At 32.7% G+C, this 20,063-nt stretch overlaps 1 protein-coding gene across 2 annotated transcripts; it reads right to left on the bottom strand.

Annotated features, from left to right (window-relative positions):
- Positions 1-14,984: 14,984 nt before the first annotated feature.
- On the bottom strand, positions 14,985-19,546 carry LOC126773070 (chymotrypsin-1-like). Of its 2 annotated transcripts, XR_007669708.1 has the most exons (6): positions 19,383-19,546; positions 18,423-18,567; positions 17,351-17,594; positions 16,250-16,423; positions 15,329-15,727; positions 14,985-15,148 (listed from the first exon to the last, which is right to left on the bottom strand). XR_007669708.1 is itself a non-coding variant. In XM_050493712.1 (5 exons), exons 1-5 carry the CDS (start codon positions 19,444-19,446, stop codon positions 15,581-15,583), a joined length of 774 nt encoding a protein of 257 aa, XP_050349669.1. In that variant the 5' UTR covers positions 19,447-19,546; the 3' UTR covers positions 14,985-15,580. The 2 variants fall into 2 exon arrangements, 1 of the variants encoding a protein (XP_050349669.1); XM_050493712.1 differs by having other exon boundaries at positions 14,985-15,727.
- Positions 19,547-20,063: the final 517 nt, after the last annotated feature.

Below are 20,063 nucleotides of genomic sequence, written 5' to 3'. Positions count from 1 at the left end.
TGCCCGGGCTTGAACCCACGATCATCGGTTAAGATTCACGCGTTCTTACCACTGGGCCATCTTCGCTTAAGGTAATTACAGAAACTTTATCCCTATAATGTCTTTCTTTATGGTTACAGGTTTAGAAGTTCTATGTATTCTTGCCACTGGGCTATCCCGACTTAAATGTACAAAAGCAACATCATACACTTTTTTTATTTTATTAAATCTTCCTGTGTATATTCCTGTAATATTCCTGTGTGTAATATATAGAGATAAAAATTATATTGAGTAACGTGCAGACGCTATAAAATGTTTATGGATATCGACATAATAATCAGTGCGCTATAAATTTTTGTCTATTTTATGTAACACGCGAGAATTTTCACGTGATCGTATAAAAAATTGCGATTTAAGAACATAACAGTAGAAAAAAATCCAATCAGTATTTTTACAATGATTGTTGAAAACAAGTAGATATTAAAAAATAGTTTCAATGGAATCTGACGAAGCGTACTCGCTGCAACATCCTTAATTGTTAACCGACTTTGAAAAGGGAGAAGTATCTAAATTCATTTAATTTTATTTGATATCTTTGATGAAACTAATGAACCGATTTCACAGTTTTTTTTTGTATGTACTCGTAGTTTTTACTATAAGGAAAGTAGTATTTTAGTAAATGAAATATATAATAATAATAATAATGTCCTCCAGACCGATTTCGGCCACGGCGGCCAATCTCAAGAGAGATTAGCCAACTACACAGGAGATATTATAGTGCGCACACAGGTGCACCTGTGTGCGCACTCTCTATTCCCTAACTCTCATAATCCGATGGGACGGCAATCCGACACGACCGGAAAGAGTTCAGGCGCAGGACCAACGGCTTTACGTGCTTTCCGAGGCACGGGAGTGTACACACTTTACAACTTCCAGACTCCGGGACGCTACTGAGAATTTTCTAAAAGAAAAACCCAATAACTTTTTATTGGCCCGACATGGGAATTGAACCCAGTACCTCCGGGTCTGCGGCCTTATATCAAGCCACTAGACCAACGGACCTAACTTCTCCTCAAAAAGAGGAGAGGAGGCCTTTAGCCCAGCAGTGGGACATTCACAGGCTGTTACGGAGACCAACGGGGCAGTGTAAATTAAATATATATTAAAAACACAAAAGCACATCTGAATGAATAAACTAGTATGAATACGAACGTAATTCGATTCAGAATTGTTTGTAAAACTTAAATAGATATGAAATATAAACATATATTTTAACGTAAATCTTAATATATTCGCGGCTTGTAAGCCCTGAGTAAACAGCGAGATCTCCTTAAAATATTCAAGTTAGTTCGTTTACGCTCGTTCGTAATACTACGTAAATCCCTCAAACTAAAGTGTACACTCTATCATGTAACCGTTTCTAAAAATTAGCATAAGCGCGAAAACTGTAAGCATACTTAAGTGCATTTAAGATAACCACATACGCGTTTCAGCCTTGTGTCTGATAGCAAGCGATGGCATAGTTAGAGGGGCTACGAAATAAAATTGCTAATCTTTTATTTGATTTTTATGGGTATATTCAGATTGAAGTTAAAAATAAAATATCACATGTAAACTACATTATATTTTCAAGGGTCTGATCTGTCTGATCAAAAACATAAAATCATAAAAAAATTGCTAGTTTATCAGGCTGCAAACCTCGATTTCTCGAGTCGAATCAATTTCCTGTCAAAAAATTCTTAGTAGCAGCCCACAGTCTAGAAATTGAAAGCGGGTAAGCTCCTGTGCATTAAAGACACGTACACGTTTTGGTTCTGCACCTAAACTTTTTATATTATGAGAGTGAGAGAATGGAAAATGATTTATTTTAAAATAACGGTCCTTACAATTTTATGGTGCAATCCTTAAACGAGATTAATTTTGCTTTCCCATAATAGACATTTGGTTACTGATAACGTCCATAAATAAAAAAAATACCAAACCTGTTTACTCATAAAGCACGATGCATCGCAAGTGCTTCTCGCAAGTTCAAAGTTTATTGTTCCTTGAATTCTATCAAAATCTTGAATTATATCAAAGCGAGCTGTCTGACGTCAGCGTCAAGTTCAGGCTGTATCATGCACAGAGTTGCACGTCTCAATCGTGCAAACATCGCATTATGCGGAGACACGGACTCAAGTACGTCTTAGTTCCACTGTACTTGTTTGCTTATTAATAGTCATGTATCTGAAACTATAGCGAGACGGAGAGACATGTCAAATATTATGAATAACGCAAAGTTATAAAGAATATTTGTAATTCTTTTCGTTTATCGAAATTATCATATTTTATATAAAATCGGTAGAGTGGAAAATGAGCCACCTGATGGTAAGTGGTCACCACTGGCAATATACATTGGCGCTGTAAGAAATATTAAGGCATTTCTCATCGTCAATATGCCACCAACCTTGGGAACTATGATGCTAATTCTCTTGTGCTTGTAGTTAGTAGTAGTAGAATACAACAATGCTAAGTTTAGCGATAGAATATGTGGTGGTACAGGCTTGCATACCCTTCCATCAAGTTAATCATATTAAATTAATGTAAATAAGTGTTTGTTAATGATGAAGTTTAATTGCTGTTAAGCACATTTCGATTAATCAGTCTTTTGTAATGTACTAACCCGTATCGCGTATAACACCAATCATTATTGCCGAGTGATCAGAGTGTGCCAGGTGTAATGACTATTGCAACAAAGGTTTTTATTATTAATTTCCTTTAGAGATTTTTTTTGTTTTTTATGTTATAGGCATGTGAACGAGCAAATGGGACACGTGATAATGGGATAAGTGATCACCACCACCCAAAGACCACCAACCATCGGAACTGAGATGTTATGTGCCTGTAGTTACTCATATACCCTTCAAACCGGAACGTAACAATAAATATTGCTGCTAAGCGGCAGAATATCTGATGAGTGGGTTTTTCTCACCCAGATGGGCCTTCACAAAGGATTTCTTGTAAGTATTATTTCTATCTACCATCAAATCACACTCCAATCTAAATGATAATGAATCGTATGGACTTTTGTTATTTATTCACTACATTTAATATTTTTTATTCATAAACTAAGACATCTTTACTCACGCCTAGCGATCAGATAAGAGGATATGTTTACAAATAAATTTTCTAAAGATTGTCTGTATTTGTAGGGTATGGCGCACGTACATTTTTTACAGCGTTGAATGCCAAGTTATCTTGATATAAAATTATCTAAATATTTTGGCTTATATTCGAAATAAAACTTTTTGTAGTATTTATACTGGCTGTATTTAAAACTGTACTCAATAGCATACTGATTCAGTATTCGATATAAAAATCGTTTTTAAAAATAGAACCTACTGTTTTATTTTTAAACTTTAACTTTTTAACTTTTGCAATTCTGTAATCCCAGTACTTAAAAATGATGCACATTTGGCACAGGTGATATGCAGATTTCCAATTTAATTTTTCGAATAAATTTTATATCTTAAACAACCTTTACTTCATTTTTTTTATTATTTTTTCCGAATATTCATAAAACGGCCTACATTCTTGATTCCAATAACCTTTAAATTTCGTGAAAACTTGTATATTTATTTTTATATTCTTTTACGTATAGACTTATAGTTTATTCTATAAATATTGTGTAATTCTATTGTATATATATATATATATATATATATACATTCCGACCGGTACATATATATATTATCGACCGAATATATATTTATATTTATATATATTCGGTCGAAGTTCGAAGGCAAAAGATCACGCGGTCGATTACCTACACGCTGGTTCGACCAGATCCAAAATATAACGGGACTCAATATTTCGACTGCCCTGAGACAAGCAGAGGACAGTGTGGTATGGAGAAAGCTAGTCGACACATCGGTGAAAGCATTTCAGGACAAGCACGAACTTCAGTAATGAAGTATACGAAGAAGACTATATCGACTGTATCACGGCGAGTGCTCTGAGGAATTATTCTCTCTAATTCCTGCTTCCCCCTTCCTTCTTAAGTCCACGCAAGCTGGTTCTCGATGTCACCGCCTAACTGTGACATCAATTCCATCGCGAACAAAGAAATTTGGCAACTCCTTTCTTTGTCGCACTTCCAAAAAATGGAATTCCTTACCAGCTCACGTGTTCCCCTCCTCTTACAACCCGGGTTCCTTCAAACGAGGCGTGAAGAGGCATCTTGCGGGCCGGCAAGGCGAAGGCGGCTAGTGCAGAACGTTTTTCCCGTCTGTACTGGCCGTCGTCGCGTTTGGACTCTACTACCACTTACCATCAGGTGGAGTAGAGTCATTTGCCCTCCCAGCGAATATAAAAAAAAAAGAAGAAGTTAATAATATTATCTGTGGACAACAGACCTGACAACGTGCACATTGTATCTGTTCGGGACTTTTGTTTTTCTATTTTTTATCGTGACAGTTGTTATCTGTTAATAGGATAGATCGATGTAATTTATAAATGCTTTTTATGGTTTAATTACTTAATTTGAATTATCCCTTTTGAAAGAACTTGATCTCAACTCTTATATATACGCGGTTTTGGTGTAAGGATTTCTTACATTATCATAAAATATCGTTACAATATTATATATTTTCCCACATAAAACCACGTAAGTAAAAATTAAAAGCGAATCATTTTCCCGCTATGAAGACTATCTGTCAACGTTCTTCTTGCCAGATTAAAAATGTAGTTTATTATTGTTTAATAAAAAAAAATGACAAATACACTTCCGTAATATTTAATAATAATAAGTATAACATCGAATACTTTGTATTACAATCTACTTGAGTTCTAATTGAGAACACTTTAGCAATCTAATTTTGTCATTAATTACTTCCTTTTAATTGATATTTCATTTCTATCCTAAATGTATTGTTAAAAAAATTCTGTTTATGAAGTGAATTTTAATTATTATTTTTGCGTTAAGTTTAGTAGAGACCCAAGGCAGTGCAAAGTTCAATATTAAAATAACAGCCCATCTTTTAGGAAATTTTAATTGGAATATCCTCGACTAGCCCAAATAGTTTGACCGCGGGAGAATTTTTTCCTTTTACTCGGTAATCTAAAATTGTAATCATTTTAAATAGCGTCAGAAGGTAACATGACTTACATGTCTAGTGCGAATTATGCCATCATTATTTTAAAAATGTCATGCTGATCCTATCCATTACTTTTCCGGCTATTGCCTGTAACAAAATAGCAACATCTTTTATTCTTCTTTTGTTTTTTTAATTAAAAAAAAAAAAACTATGAATGTATTCAATATAAGAAAAAATTTAAAATATTTTACGTTTATTTTTATCATATTTTTCTTTTGTTTAATTTAAACGAATGTAAAAAAAATATGTAAAAAGAAAATAGTTCGTTCGTAGAGGTTCAACCGGAACGAATGTTTGCTCTGTGTCGTAACTCACCGTGACGTATTTAGGAGAATATACATAAACTGACATATTTTTATGCGTCTCGGTCCTTATCTCTTTGATTATCTTGTATACAGCTGTTAAACTAAATTTTATCAAAGCAAACAGTAAGTATATTCTAAATAATATATATACCAAGTTTAGTTTGTTTCTTTGTTGATTATTAAGCTTTTACCTTTTTTATAAAATGTATTATTATAAATCGTTTCATATATATCCAACGCGCCATCAACCTTAGGAACTAAGATGTCATGTCCCTAATGCCTGTAGTTACTGAGTCAATCACTCTTCAAACCGAAACACAACAATAATAAGTATTGCGATTTAGCGGTAAAATGTCTGATAAATGGATGGTAATAATAATAATAATGCCGAAATCGGTCTGGAGGACCAGACCGATTTCGGCCACGGCGGCCAATCTCAAGAGAGATTAGCCAACTACGCAGGAGATACTATAGTGCACAAGTGTGTGCGCAAACACAGGTGCACTCTCTATTCCCTAACTCTCATAATCCGATGGGACGGCAATCCGACACGACCGGAAAGAGTTCAGGCTCAGGACCAACGGCTTTACGTGCTTTCCGAGGCACGGGAGTGTACACACTTCCAACTTAAAGACTCCGGGCTGCTACTGAGAATTTTTCTGACAGAAAAACACAATAACTTTTTATTGGCCCGACCTGGGAATTGAACCCAGGACCTCCAGGTCTGCGGCCTTATATCAAGCCCCTAGACCAACGAGGCAGTCAATGGATGGATGGTAACCTACCCAGATGAGCTTGCACAAAGCGTTACCACCAAGTGAGTGTCTGGTAACCACTCAACCGATAATGATAAAAAATTGCATTAACATTCTCAGGCAACCCCACTAATGCAATAAACCCTTGAGTATACCTTTATTTATAATACAACACTATTGCACTGAACTACTTATATCCACTTTGATTTTACTTCCAAAGTTTCGATAACAACTTCGCCGATATTCAAAACGTAATTTTACATTATTATCATAGATTATTTAAAACCAATGATTCAATAACGCGATATTATTGGTTTATATTATACAGATATTCTACCGCAAAACAGCAATACTTGGTATTGTTGTATTTCGGTTTGAAGGATGAGTGAGCCAGTGTAATTACAGGCACAAGAGACATAACATCTTAGTTCCCAAGATAGGTGGCGCATTGGCGATGTAAGCGATGGTTAACATTTCTTACAATGCCAATGTCTATGGGCCTTGTTGACCACTTACCATCAGGTGGCACAAATGCTCGTCCGCCTACCTATACAATAAAAAATAAAAATGACAAAGTTGTTTATTGTTATTTTCTCTCGTCGTTGCAAAGCAGCAACAAAGATAGTTAATGTTAAAATAATTAAAGAAAAGTTATGCACACGCGCCTAAAGACACTGTACTTTGTTGTCTAATTTCTTTCATCTATGCAATATTTTCTTTTACATATTTTTACATACCACTATTAATCATTAAAATTCCGTTGTACCTACATAACAAAAAAAAATGAAATTATATATTATATAAAGTCTGGTCTTATTTGTTTTAAAGTTAAATCAGCGAATTATACTTTACGAATTTTATACTCAAATGCTCTGCACGTTGCAATTAATTTTTCTATTTTTCGTAGCAAATAAAGACTGAATTGCTTGGGGTCGTACAGATCTATATTAAGCCGTAAAAAAAACATGAACTTTCCTCATAAAACCATACATCGTATGAGCAGGTCATAATTCATAGAAATGTCTACATAAAATAATCTTGTTTTTTTCCGTTCATCCTTTTTGCCTATACTATTCGGCGTGGGTAATATTAACATATTTTCGATTTGCATATGCAATGTAGTCTGAAATTTGATTCATAGAGGTCATGTTTGAAGAAAAAAAATGACAGAATATTTCAAATGTATCCTTCAATTGAGTTCGAGAACACTCGCTTTCATCTATATACATATGTATAAGCACAGCCCAAATTAGCCTCATGAAAAATTGCATACCTTTCGCTTTCTTTCTTAGCACTATGGAAGGATTTTTGGAAGGGCTTGAAGACGAGGAAGGGATAAACCACTGGGTTCAGAAGAAACTATATTAGACTAGGTATATGTTTTACCAATGAAAGTTTAGACTGAATGTATGTATATACAAGTAACTTATTATCATATCATCTTAATGGATATATGAAATGGATATATATGAATGGATATACAAGTAACTGTTCGTTTTGAACTGTACAACCATTTTTGGCTAACAACACAAAAATACACCAGCGATACCGAACAAACGAACGGTCCATTTAAAAAAATGTCATAATATATTTTCAAAGATAAAATTCGAAAGAGAAATAAAATCAATGAATTTTATAAAGCAATTTCGGAATGCGAACGTACTGTTAAGATCTCGACGTATCCCAAAGCGGTCACTACTTAAAACTGAAAAACATTCATGAATAAAAGATGCGGTCGTTGAAATAATTAATGTAAGAATTCACTGCGCTATTACGGGTATAACAAGGAATACAAGATGCCTCTAATGTACGTAGCGAGTTAGGGAAACATTATTTAGTCCACCCGATTGGCTCGGAATGCATAAGGCCTTGTAACACTGGAAACTCTCATAACAAGTCTTAAAAACTTAAAAATAAAATTAATGAAATTGAATATTTTTAATTGACAATTCTTATTAGACTCATCGAGCGTAAGATTTCAAGGTCGTTTTCTGTGTCACGTGTACTAAGATAGATATATATATTTGTAAGACAATATCAGTAATGTAATATATTAAATAAAAAATGACTACTTTCACCGAAAAAGATTCATTAGCTGATTATATATATGCGCCGGGATGGCAAATGACTCTACTCCACCTGATGATAAGTGGTAGTAGAGTCCAAACGCGACGACGGCCAGTACAGTCGGGAAGAATGTTCTGTACTAGCCGTCCCCGCCTTGCCGGCCCGCAAGATGCCTCTTCACGCCTCGTTTGAAGGAACCCGGGTTGTAAGAGGAGGGGAACACGTGAGCTGGTTATGAATTCCATTTTTTGGTAGTGCGACAAAGAAAGGAGTTGCCAAATTTCTTTGTGCGCGATGTAATTGATGTCACAGTTAGGCGGTGACATCGAGAACCAGCTCGCGTGGACTTAAGAAGGAAGGGGGAAGCAGGAATTAGAGAGAATAATTCCTCAGAGCACTCGCCGTGATACAGTCAGCTGATTGCCAATCATCATCGCTTCCAAACACCACGTTACCTCATACGTTTGCACCAAGATTGGTCCCGATTCTTGTTAAGAACCTTATAACAATACAAATTGGACCATTTGCTCGAGTAGCTTTTCAAAATAAATAACAAAAAAAAAAACAAATTAACACTAAAGAGTCAATCACAATAATGAAAGAAAATTTCTCGTCTTCAACTGACAATTGACCAAAAAACCCAAAAATCAATGTTCAGAATTCGTATCATCTTCGAATGCTGATAGAGTTTTTATACTCCCGATTATCGTGTGAAGAGGCCTCAATCCAACGGGCAGGCACTTAATGGGGTAATTTAATTTTCTCACAACAGCCCGAAGGCAATAGCGAGTGGATACTCTTTGAGTCTGCCAAGTAGTTAGATGCCAGATATTGCTTTTCTACCTTCGTATCTCTTTAAATACTCATTCGTATATAACTGTTTTATTTTCTTTCCAGATTGCAATTTAAATATTATTTAATTACGTATCGTTGGTAATGTTTAAATATTAACGACCTTACATAACAACGTTGTTTAGTTTAATTAATTAAACACTGATTCACATCTTGCCCTCACGTCATCATTAACTTGATATTCGTATCAAATAAAAATATACTTTATTCAAGATGGCTCTTGCGAGCACTTTTGAATTAATGAATGCAAGATTAAATTCAATTAAAAGCGATACCGGTTTTAATGTTGATTCTACCGAGAAAACTCAAGAAACTCAGTAGTTGCTCTGTTTCGTTAATGCCTGTTAATGTCCCACTGCTGGGCTAAAGCCTCCTCTTCGTTTTGAGGAGAAGATTTGGAGCTTATTCCACCACTCTGCTCCAATGCAGGTTGGTACAAAACACATGTGGTATAATTTCAATGAAATTAGACACAAGCAGGTTTCCTTACAATATTTTCCTTCACCGTCAAGCACAAGATGAATTCAGTCTACTCACAAATTAAGCACATGAAAATTCAGTGGTGCTTGCCCGGGTTTGAACCCACGTTCATCGTTTAAGATTCACGCGATCTAACTACTAGGCCATCTATCAAGTTACATAGATAATTAAATACAATATAGAAGACTGCATTGCTTAACCAATAAAAATCATTTATAGATAAATAGACAAAATGCGATAGCGTAATAGGTACTTGATATTTCGTTCTTATCTGTTTTAACACTTAAATGTTTAAGTATTTTTAACAACTAGCCTTTTTTAATTTATTGTGCGAAGTTTTATTTCATAAGCAGTTCAGAAACATTGTTTTTAAGTCTAGCAATCTTAAAAATGGAATCTAATCTTTATAATTGCATATTGATGCAAATATTTAATACTTATAAATTAATTTAATTTATTCCAAATCGAAACATATTATTTCTTTGCGAATTTATTTGTTTAAAAAAAGTTAATTATTTAAATTTATTATTATAAATTATATCTATTTTGTATAATATAAAGGAACTTATATAACTGAATTATTAATTTATATTTTATTATTTATTTTAAAATATAAATTTCCTTCATAAAAAAATGTGTTGAAATAAATACAAACTAGACATAATCCACAGATAATGAACGTCAATATTTCACAGATTAAAAATATGGATACACCCTTAACTTGATTAAGGATTCTGTATATGCACGGTGCATGTGTGTTTGTGTGTGTATAGAGGCAGCTCCTGTTTATTCTGGAAACTGGAATGATTCGTTAGCGAGACTGAAAATATATGAATTAATTTCTTCGTATAGGGGCTAGTGATGTGACGCTGTTTTTATCGATAAAGATTATTTTTTATATGTATTTTTGTAGTCGGTATTTGTAATCCTTATTAATATTTAAAATTCAAAAATGAGTTCGTTTGTTACGCTTTCATGATTTAACTAAGACCATCATATTGAAATTTTACATACGTTTTCGAAGGTACAGAAACGGATGGGCTTACATTTGGAAGAAATTTGAGACTTGGCAGTAAAATAGATCCATGAATTTTACCATATATATTATATTTTATCATATGCATAAGTATACATTTAAACTACTTTAAAAGTTGTAGAAATGATGGACAACAAAAAAAGTATCAACAAAATGGTTCTGATGATGAGCGGATGATAATCTGTTCTAAAATGTTTAGAGAATAAAATGAAACAAAATATATAATATAATAAGTATTACATAAGAAGAACTATTGATATTATACATAAGATTTACTTTTTATATTATGAAATATATGTGTGACTTGTGTCTGTGCATTTTTTTAGTTCTTAGCTATTGTTTGTTTTTAAAAACTAATTTAAGGTAATAAAAATGATAAATTATCGATATTAATGCACGCCATCCTTATGCCAGTTGTTAATTTGCTCGCGAATAGCATTAGTGTTTAATTAAAAGTTGTCTTGCTTACCAGAACGTGTGGTTGACGCGCGGGCATAAAACATAGCTTGAATGCTATACATTTGCTTCTAACACTTTATAACTTTGATTCAACTTACCTCTTAAGCTTTATGCAAAAATAGCACAATGGATACAAGTATTAAGTTCAAGGAAAGTCAAATCAAAATTTCAATATACGTTTAATCGTTTTAGTTGAAGGTTATTTAGATATTGAAATGGAACTCATGCATTTATAGTAAACGGTTTTTGAACGACTCGGAAAGTCGAACATACCGCGAATGCCGGTCGTCCCAATATCATGTATCGACTTTTTTCTGTGTGTATGACAGCTGCGCATTCGCAATCAATTTTTACTCGAAGTATTATTAAATTAAGCCCCGCAAACCTCGTATCCAGTCAAACAAAATTGATCTGCTCTTTAGGACCTGTTTGATGTTGTCATCCCTTATCCTGTTGCTTGGAATAGCCTCGATCTTCAGAGGGCGGCAACATTTCGATTACCTAGGTCTTGAAGTGAAGTAGCCCAACACGTCGCCGGGAGGTAAAGCAGATAGTTATTACTTCTCTTAAACATCTATCTTTAATGCTATTCCACGAACAACTGACTAGTTTTGCGTTGTCTTTATGTAAAAATGTTGTGTGTAAAACATACATAAATAATAAATATAAAATATATATAATATATATATATATATATAATATTCTTTGAGGGGAAGATTTGGAGCTTATTGCACCACGCTGCTCCAATGCTGGTTGGTGGAATACACATGTGGTATAATTTCAATGAAATTTGACACATGCAGGTTTCCTCACGATGTTTTCCTTCACCGTCAAGCACGAGATGAATTATGAACACAAATTAAGCACATGAAAGTTCAGTGGTGCTTGCCCGGGTTCGAACCCACGATCATCGGTTAAGATTCACGCGTTCGAACCACTGGGCCATCTCGAATATAGCTTACATAAAAATATTGGTTGAAAACATTTTATGTTGAGTAATATCTACCTAGATATGAACAAACTCTACATATATTGTATATAAGAGCATAAAAATGTTAGCTTGATACATTAGTAGTATAAATTTAAAGCGGATGAAGCTACAAAGCAGAGATACATAATAATATTATAATATAATAAAACCTTCTCCGAAACGCGCAACATCTTCTGGTGTAAATTTTATCTATATTACTTTAGAAGTGTCTTCAGTCAATCATTATAAAATAAATGTCTCATCATTTACAGTATTACATTTATAACATTACAGTATTTCTTTGAATCAGATTTATATATTAAAAAGAAATAAATGTTGAAAAGGTTTTAAAAAATTAAAATCAGTAAATGAAAAATATTCTTCAGACATGGCTTGATTACAGAAACGGTGGATAAAAAAGAATAATTAGGTCCACTGTCCACGAATTCGTACTCTTATTGCTGTTTCTATGATTATTATGAAATCATTTTAACTTAATTGTGATATCCATTTGAATTGTATTTAAGTTTCCTTCTTAATTATCAAAATCACTTATGAATATGTAACATTTCTCAATTGGTGATTTTTTTTATATTATAAGTAGGCGGACGGGCAAATTGGTCATCTGATGTTAAGTGATCACCGCCGCTTAGAGACATTGGCGAGGTAGAAAATATTAACTATTCCTACGTCGCCAATGCACCATTAAAGAATGAATTTAGTTATGTATAAAAAAAGAAATAAATATAATGAATTGAGTCTACTCAAAAACATAAGAAGCGTACGGCTCTCTGGCCACCAACCCTTAAGTATCACAATAAAATATCATCAGAATTATCATTCGAGTGGCGTATAATTTCGCCTTTCGGCATTATTTTCTCGTTCGACGAAATTGCGAATCGGCGACGTCGCAAAACGAATTAGCTGAGAAATTTTAAAAGGATCAATGCCTAATAATCCAATATCGAATGAATCGCCCGTAAATTCGTAACGAACGTGCCTTGCATGAGAATCGACTTTCTTGAGAACACTACGAAAGGAGAGCTCGTTCTTGAGGCGTACAGCGTACGTACACTTGGAACAGAGGCTAACGGCTTAGGTATTTTGTACGATTCAATGTGCTTATTTTATATATAAAAATATTATGTCTAGAATATAAATTTTAATATAAAACAATATTAAAAAACACTTGTTTGTATATATAGGTACACATAATATATATATATATATATATATATATATATATATATATATATATATATATATATATATATATATCTTGTTTCTGGAATAAATCGATTGACAATTTACTTAGGACAATTTAAAATGAATATTACATTAATTAGTAAAAGTTAGTAACAAATTATGTAATTTTTTTTTAAATTATTTTTCTTTTAAATTAAGATACACCTTGAGTAATGACACAAACAAACATTAATAAAAAATTATAACTTAGAACAAGATGCACTACCTGTTTATGTATTTCTTCATGCAACATAAAAGAAGGAATTACGTATAATTAAATATTTAGGTTTAAGCGAATAAAATAATTAAAGGGCAAATAGTTTTAATAATAACATATGGCGAAAACTTTAATATTATCATACTGCTCAAACATAATACATTCTATACTATTAGCATTCATTTTCAGAGCCGTCATAAATCAACGAATAAAATACGCAATTGAAAACTTGAAAACTTAACAAACTTTAACCCGTGAAAGCACTTTTCAAGCCTTAATAAAATAGTGTATTATATACAGCATTAGTAAAATTTGTACACTTCAAAATAAAATTTGCGATACTTTATATAATATATTCCCCAAATAACGATGTATCTTTATGTATAGTACGTACGTAAGTCTATAACCATTTCATTATTTATTGAACGAACGATTATCAACGTTTATTGTTGTGTATGTGTGTTTATGTGCATTTGTGTGAGTGTATGATTTGCTGATTATATCTTGATTACTGATTTAGGTAATACAGACAACATCGAACTGATATATATTTTTTTATTAACAGAAATATATATATCTATAGTTTAATTTAATGAATATATGATTTTTATATTGTGTTCAGACCAATACTGGCCTTTATTAAAGATGCTACTACAAATTAATCTAACTATTCTGTAAGAACAAACTCAAAACTCACCGTAGAAACGATCATGGAAAGTCTGTAAATAATGTCTTCTGAGGCGATTCTTTTTAGTCACCAATTTACTGTCATAAAATTTATTCAAAATCACTTCACACAGCAAGCACACATTAAAATCACTTTATTAAAATGCAATAATAACACGGGTTTTCTTTCACAATTATAACTCTCTAATTATTTATTTATTTATTTAAGGAAAACAACAGCATGATACGAAATATGTTGACATTAAAAATACAATATACAGACAATAGGGCCAATTAATATTTTCCATCGAATTATGCAAACGTAATAATAGTTAACAGAAGTAGCAAAACAGCGCGAATGCACATGACAATGTCACGGCTAAGTTTACTTCGGGCAGCGTGACGACAAACTGATTTCGAATTACGTTTAAATTATTTTAATACACTTTAGTTTTTAATACACTTTGATCACCTATACACAAGTGTAACAACAATTAATTAGAGAATCGATAATCATAATAATAAAGAATTCCTCGTGTTTTTTTTAAAAAAAAAACCAAAGATTTACAAACCTAGGATACCAAGTTGCGTTAAAAGCATTGCTAATATTTTTTATTCGAATTATGAAACCGTTCCTTGATAATTTTTATCTCAAAAACACTAAAAATCCTAATAAAATACAGTAGACACCAATATTTATCTCCGTATATCAATAACAATCTAGATTAAATACTAGACTAGAAAAAATACACGACGTATTGAATAACTCGTATTCGTAAATATTATTTCAGGATCAAATGCAAATAAAACAATTAAAATTAAAGCAATAATTCTAGTAATTAGAATGTGCATTTATTTAAGTAAATATATCGTATGAATTCATCAAGTTGGACCATTGATTTAGAGGATCATCTGGTTGGTAAACTCATCTGGACCAAATGCAAGGATTTGGATGGTTGCTGTGTGACATTTTTGGGGACTCCTTAAAAAAATCTTAACGTACATATTTGTAATTCCCCATATTTGTTATTAAAAAGTTTGTTTATTCTGTAAATTTTATATTTTTCTGTATTTTGTCTAGTAGTTAGACTGTAGATTTTGAGCTCTGATTGTCAAATCGGGCCAATAAAATATTGGAGTATTCTATTGTGCATAGACATACCTCTTAATAGTATTCCAGAGCTTCGAAGTTTGTATTGTTTGCATCAAAAATAATGCAGTCGTTGGTTCTACGCCTAAACGTTCGCGTCGCGTCTTTTTTCGTATAAGATTAAATCTTATAGAGACAATGATTTAGTTGTGGTGGTGATTAAAACTAAAATTTTCCTTCTTTACCTTGGATTATAATAATAAGCAAATTAATAACTACATAAAAGAAGAAAAAATGTAATGAAAACAAAAGAAAATGTAATAATTAAAGACCAGTAGCTGCCTTGATCCAGGGCATATAAGATGCTACATTCACGTAGAATCCCAAGCGAACTTGAGAGCATTGTTTTCCAATGTACGAAGCAAGACCTATTAGGGTATTGCCACTGAATAACGGACTACCAGAGTCACCCTGAAAGAAAATAAACATATTACTTAAAATTTATTGAAATTTCAATTGTTAAAAACAATTAATATAACCACCAAATTCACGTCCTAATCTTTGCAAAACATATAATAATGCACAATTGATACGCAAATATGGGTGCACTGTAGTATGCCTCATACATATAGACAGATGGAACAGTAAATTCGTCTTAAGAAATCCCGTCCCATTTTAATCTGTGCGAGGCACGAAATAACAAGCAGAATTTTTTTTTACTTCAAGTCACTTCTGAGAAATATTTGACGGATAACAATACAATAAGTTTTACTGGTTTGATATATTCCTTAAATTACTGTCTCAACCATGAAACACATATTTACTTTAAGAATAAACTCGAAACTTACCGCATAACATAATCGTGAAATGTCAGAAGGCTGAGTCATGAAAATAGAATACGTCAATTTACATTATTTCACAAGTAAAATACGATGTGCGTTCTTACAGAAGCATAGCACTGCCGGTCAGCTAAAATATTTAACGTTAACTTACGTGACAAATGCTCGGCATATCCGATTCCCTCTTCGCACAGATGTTCATTTTCTCGAACAACTTTATATTCCGCCGAACGTAGCTGTGGTACTGTTGAGGCACTAAACTAATGCACTCTTCAGTAGTCAACCTAACGAGATCGACTTTCTGCAAATGTTTCGATAACTTTCCGGTCTGTGAAATAATATTTAAAATATAAAGTCAATCAATTTTGACTGGTGGTAGAGCTTTGTGCAAGCTCATCTGGGTAGGTACCACCCACTCATCCGATATTCTACCGCAAAACAGCAGTAATTGGTATTTTTATGTTCTGGTTTGAATTGGTGAATGAGTAATTACAGGCACAAGGGACTTAACATCTTAGTTTCTAAGGTTGGTGGCGCATTGGCCATGTAAGCGATGGCTAACATTTCTAAAAAAAATCAGTGAAATTAATTTGTATCCGAGAATTACTTCAATTTATTTTTATGCCAGAATTCAAATTGTCGTTAAACTAATTCCAGCATCTTAAATTGGGTACATGAAATAAATCAATAATACAAGAATCTTGAAATATTAATTAATTTATATTAAATTCACTAAAGGTGTTTTTGTAGATTGATTTTATTTTTTTATAAAATGACGCATATTATAGAAATATGTAAAACTTTATTATATATACATTTATGTACAAGTATATTTTGACTTATTTTTAAACGCCCAGCAGTAACTACAAGACACTAATCATAAAAGTTCGATTCGACCCATATCTGCAGTGATGTGTTAATTTAGGACCAAAAAATGTATATACACTTGAAATATCAAATAAGCTTTTTTTTAAAATTGGAAGGCAGATGAGTAAATTGGCTACCTGATAAATGGTCACCATCACCCATACATTAGCGCTGTAAGAAATATTAACCATTCCTTACATCATCAATGCGCCACTAACCTTGAGAACTTGAAGTAATGTCCCTTTTACCTATAGTTAGACTGGCTCGCTCACTTTTAACCGGAACAAAACAGTACTAAGTATTGCTGCTTCAATCATCGTTAAAATCAGGCAAATGAAAACGCAAATTGACAATAAAACAATTAAGTAATATGATAAAGATTATCTACCTCGTCTTTCCCTCTACCAACGAAAACAACTTTAGAGCTAGACGTTGGTCTTGCTGGTAGTTTGATTGCTTGGACTTTTTTCGAGAACTGTAGAGGCTTGGACAGTTTGATCAAGGCGATATCGTTTACTGGCAATCCTTGCACCTTTTGGTATTCTTCGTGTATGATGACTTTGTTGTATGGAACTTTAATACTGTTTGCGAAAGTTTCTCCACCAACCCAGACGTAATTATTTTTCGTAGGACTGAAATTTGTATATTAAAAATTATACCAACATAAGTTATGTTCTTTGAATAATTATATTGAACATATATTTTATAGAACAGATTATTAACTCTTTACAATAAAAAGAATACAAATTTGAAAAAAGTACGAATACAGAAGTTAACAATTTGCATCAAATAAATTAGAATGTAATATTTTGGGAAGTTGAGAGTTTTGAGTTGAAAAAGAGTTGTACCTTATGGCCAATGCAAGATCTTAAAATTAATGCTTACATTTATCCATGCCCCAGCCAAGACGTTATATCTCTTGACTAAACGATAATTTTACTCCTAACACGTATTAAAATATACGCTTTAAAATGTATGTATGGACTATTTATATATTTACGTGGTGGTAATTTTTTGCGCAAGTTCACCTGGATGGGTACGACCCACTCATCATATATATTACCGCCAAACAGCAATACATTGTACGATTGTGTCCGGTGAAGTGTGAATGAGCTAGTGTAACTAAAGGCACAATCGACAAAAAAACTTAATTCCCAAAGGTGGTGACGCACCAATTTCTATGGGCGATGGTGAACACATGCAGGTTTTGTCTTGATGTTTTCCTCAACACCGAGCACGATATAAATTATAAACACAAATTAAGCACACGTAATAGTGCTTGTTCGCGTTTGAACGCGAAATCATCAATTAATATTCGTATGTTTTAACCAACCAACCACCTGAACCATCTTACATAATTATGAATACCCTGATTATGGATATAGAATTTTATATAAAAAGGCATAAAGAGACAATAAAAATATAGATATCGCCGAGGATGACTGCAGAAATGGTCTTACTGAACATTATCGACGCAATGAGCTGCGGTCAAGATCCACGTATTGGAGATAATGGCGGCACCGCAATTATCCAGCCCAGCGTAGAACGGGTAGTCTTCTATTTTCGCTGTCTCTCCATACAGGATACGTGATTGGATATCACTCGCTGTATTTAACAATTCATTATATTTTAATATTATTTAAAACATTTCGAGCAGCTAGTACAATTTTTATCTAATTTCAGATTGAAAATTTAAAATATGCATAACTATTATTTTATTTCAAACAAATATAAGATATATAATAATAATATCCTGGGACATTATTCAGACACGGCCATCTGATCCCAAACTAAGCAGAGCTTGTATTATGAAAAATAGAGAACTGATATACTACATTTACTATTTTTCTTTTTTTGACTCAGAAGACCCAGGACAAACAGACATGGTCATGCACACAAATATGGGTGGGAATCGAACCCACAACCTTCGGCGTGAAAGGCCGAACCTACCTACCACGCCAACCGACCCGTCAGTTCAAAATGTTACTACATTTTATTATAAGTTACGCATATTGTGTACAATAAATTAAATATATGGATATTAAATACATTACTCATAAACGTTGCTTAGAGGCTGTTTAGTTAAATTCTGATTTCTCTATTTCAGACATTATTGATTTTACATTCGAAAGAAGAAGACAAGGCATAGGCCGTTTATTTGAAATATTTTTTATAATTTATAAGAAAAATAAATTTCATTCAACTCAATACAGACGACCGAAGCGAAACATTATGCAACCAAAATGTTTCACTCAAACGTTACATTTAAATACATTGTAATGTCAACTTGAATTATAACTCCAATTGCATTTTAATAATTGAACTGATTGTAAGAATATCAGCTTATGATTTTTTTTCGACAAATTAGTCATAGACCTGGTCTAGTTCATATTTAGTTAATTAAATAAATATATACTCACATGTAATTGGTTTCGCTAAAAACGAAATCAAATACAAATTTAACAACATCAAAACCGAAGTCATTTTCACAACTGTACCGCAAATATGATAAAAGTGAATAATTGGAAAACATTTTTTTCTTTTATTTATATTTATTCAAATAAATTCCGTTTGATAAAAGAAATGTTAACATTTGAAATATTTATATGGAAATCTGTTGGTTTAGTGTTTTATTTATTATCTTTAGTAGGAAATATTTAAAATTTCACTTATATTTAATTACCCTTTTTATTATGCTAGTACATAACAATGCTAAAACTTATCTTTTGTTTATTTAGTCCGATTCACTTAAAAACTACTTATGTATATATATTGTTTTTATCTTATACATATTGAAGCTGATGATTGATATTAACAGACACTGCTCTTATTATTTACATCCTCATTATATATTTTAGTGACTGCCTCGTTGGTCTAGTGGCTTGATGTAAGGCCGGAGGTCCTGAGTTCAATTCCCAGGTTTGGTCAATAAAAATTTATTTTGGGTTTTTCTGTCAGAAAATCAGTAACAGCCCGGAGTCTGGAAATTGGAAGTGTATACACTCCCGTGTCTCGGAAAGCACGTAAAGCTGTTAGTTCTGTGCTTGAACTCTTTCCGGTCGTGTCGGATTGCCGTCCCATCGGATTATGAGATTTAGGGT

This window comes from Nymphalis io, chromosome 13, assembly GCF_905147045.1.
Source record: "Nymphalis io chromosome 13, ilAglIoxx1.1, whole genome shotgun sequence".
Classification (NCBI taxonomy): Eukaryota; Metazoa; Arthropoda; class Insecta; order Lepidoptera; family Nymphalidae; genus Nymphalis; species Nymphalis io.
Note: the sequence above shows the minus strand (reverse complement) of the source record. Positions and strands in the feature narration are given on the sequence as shown.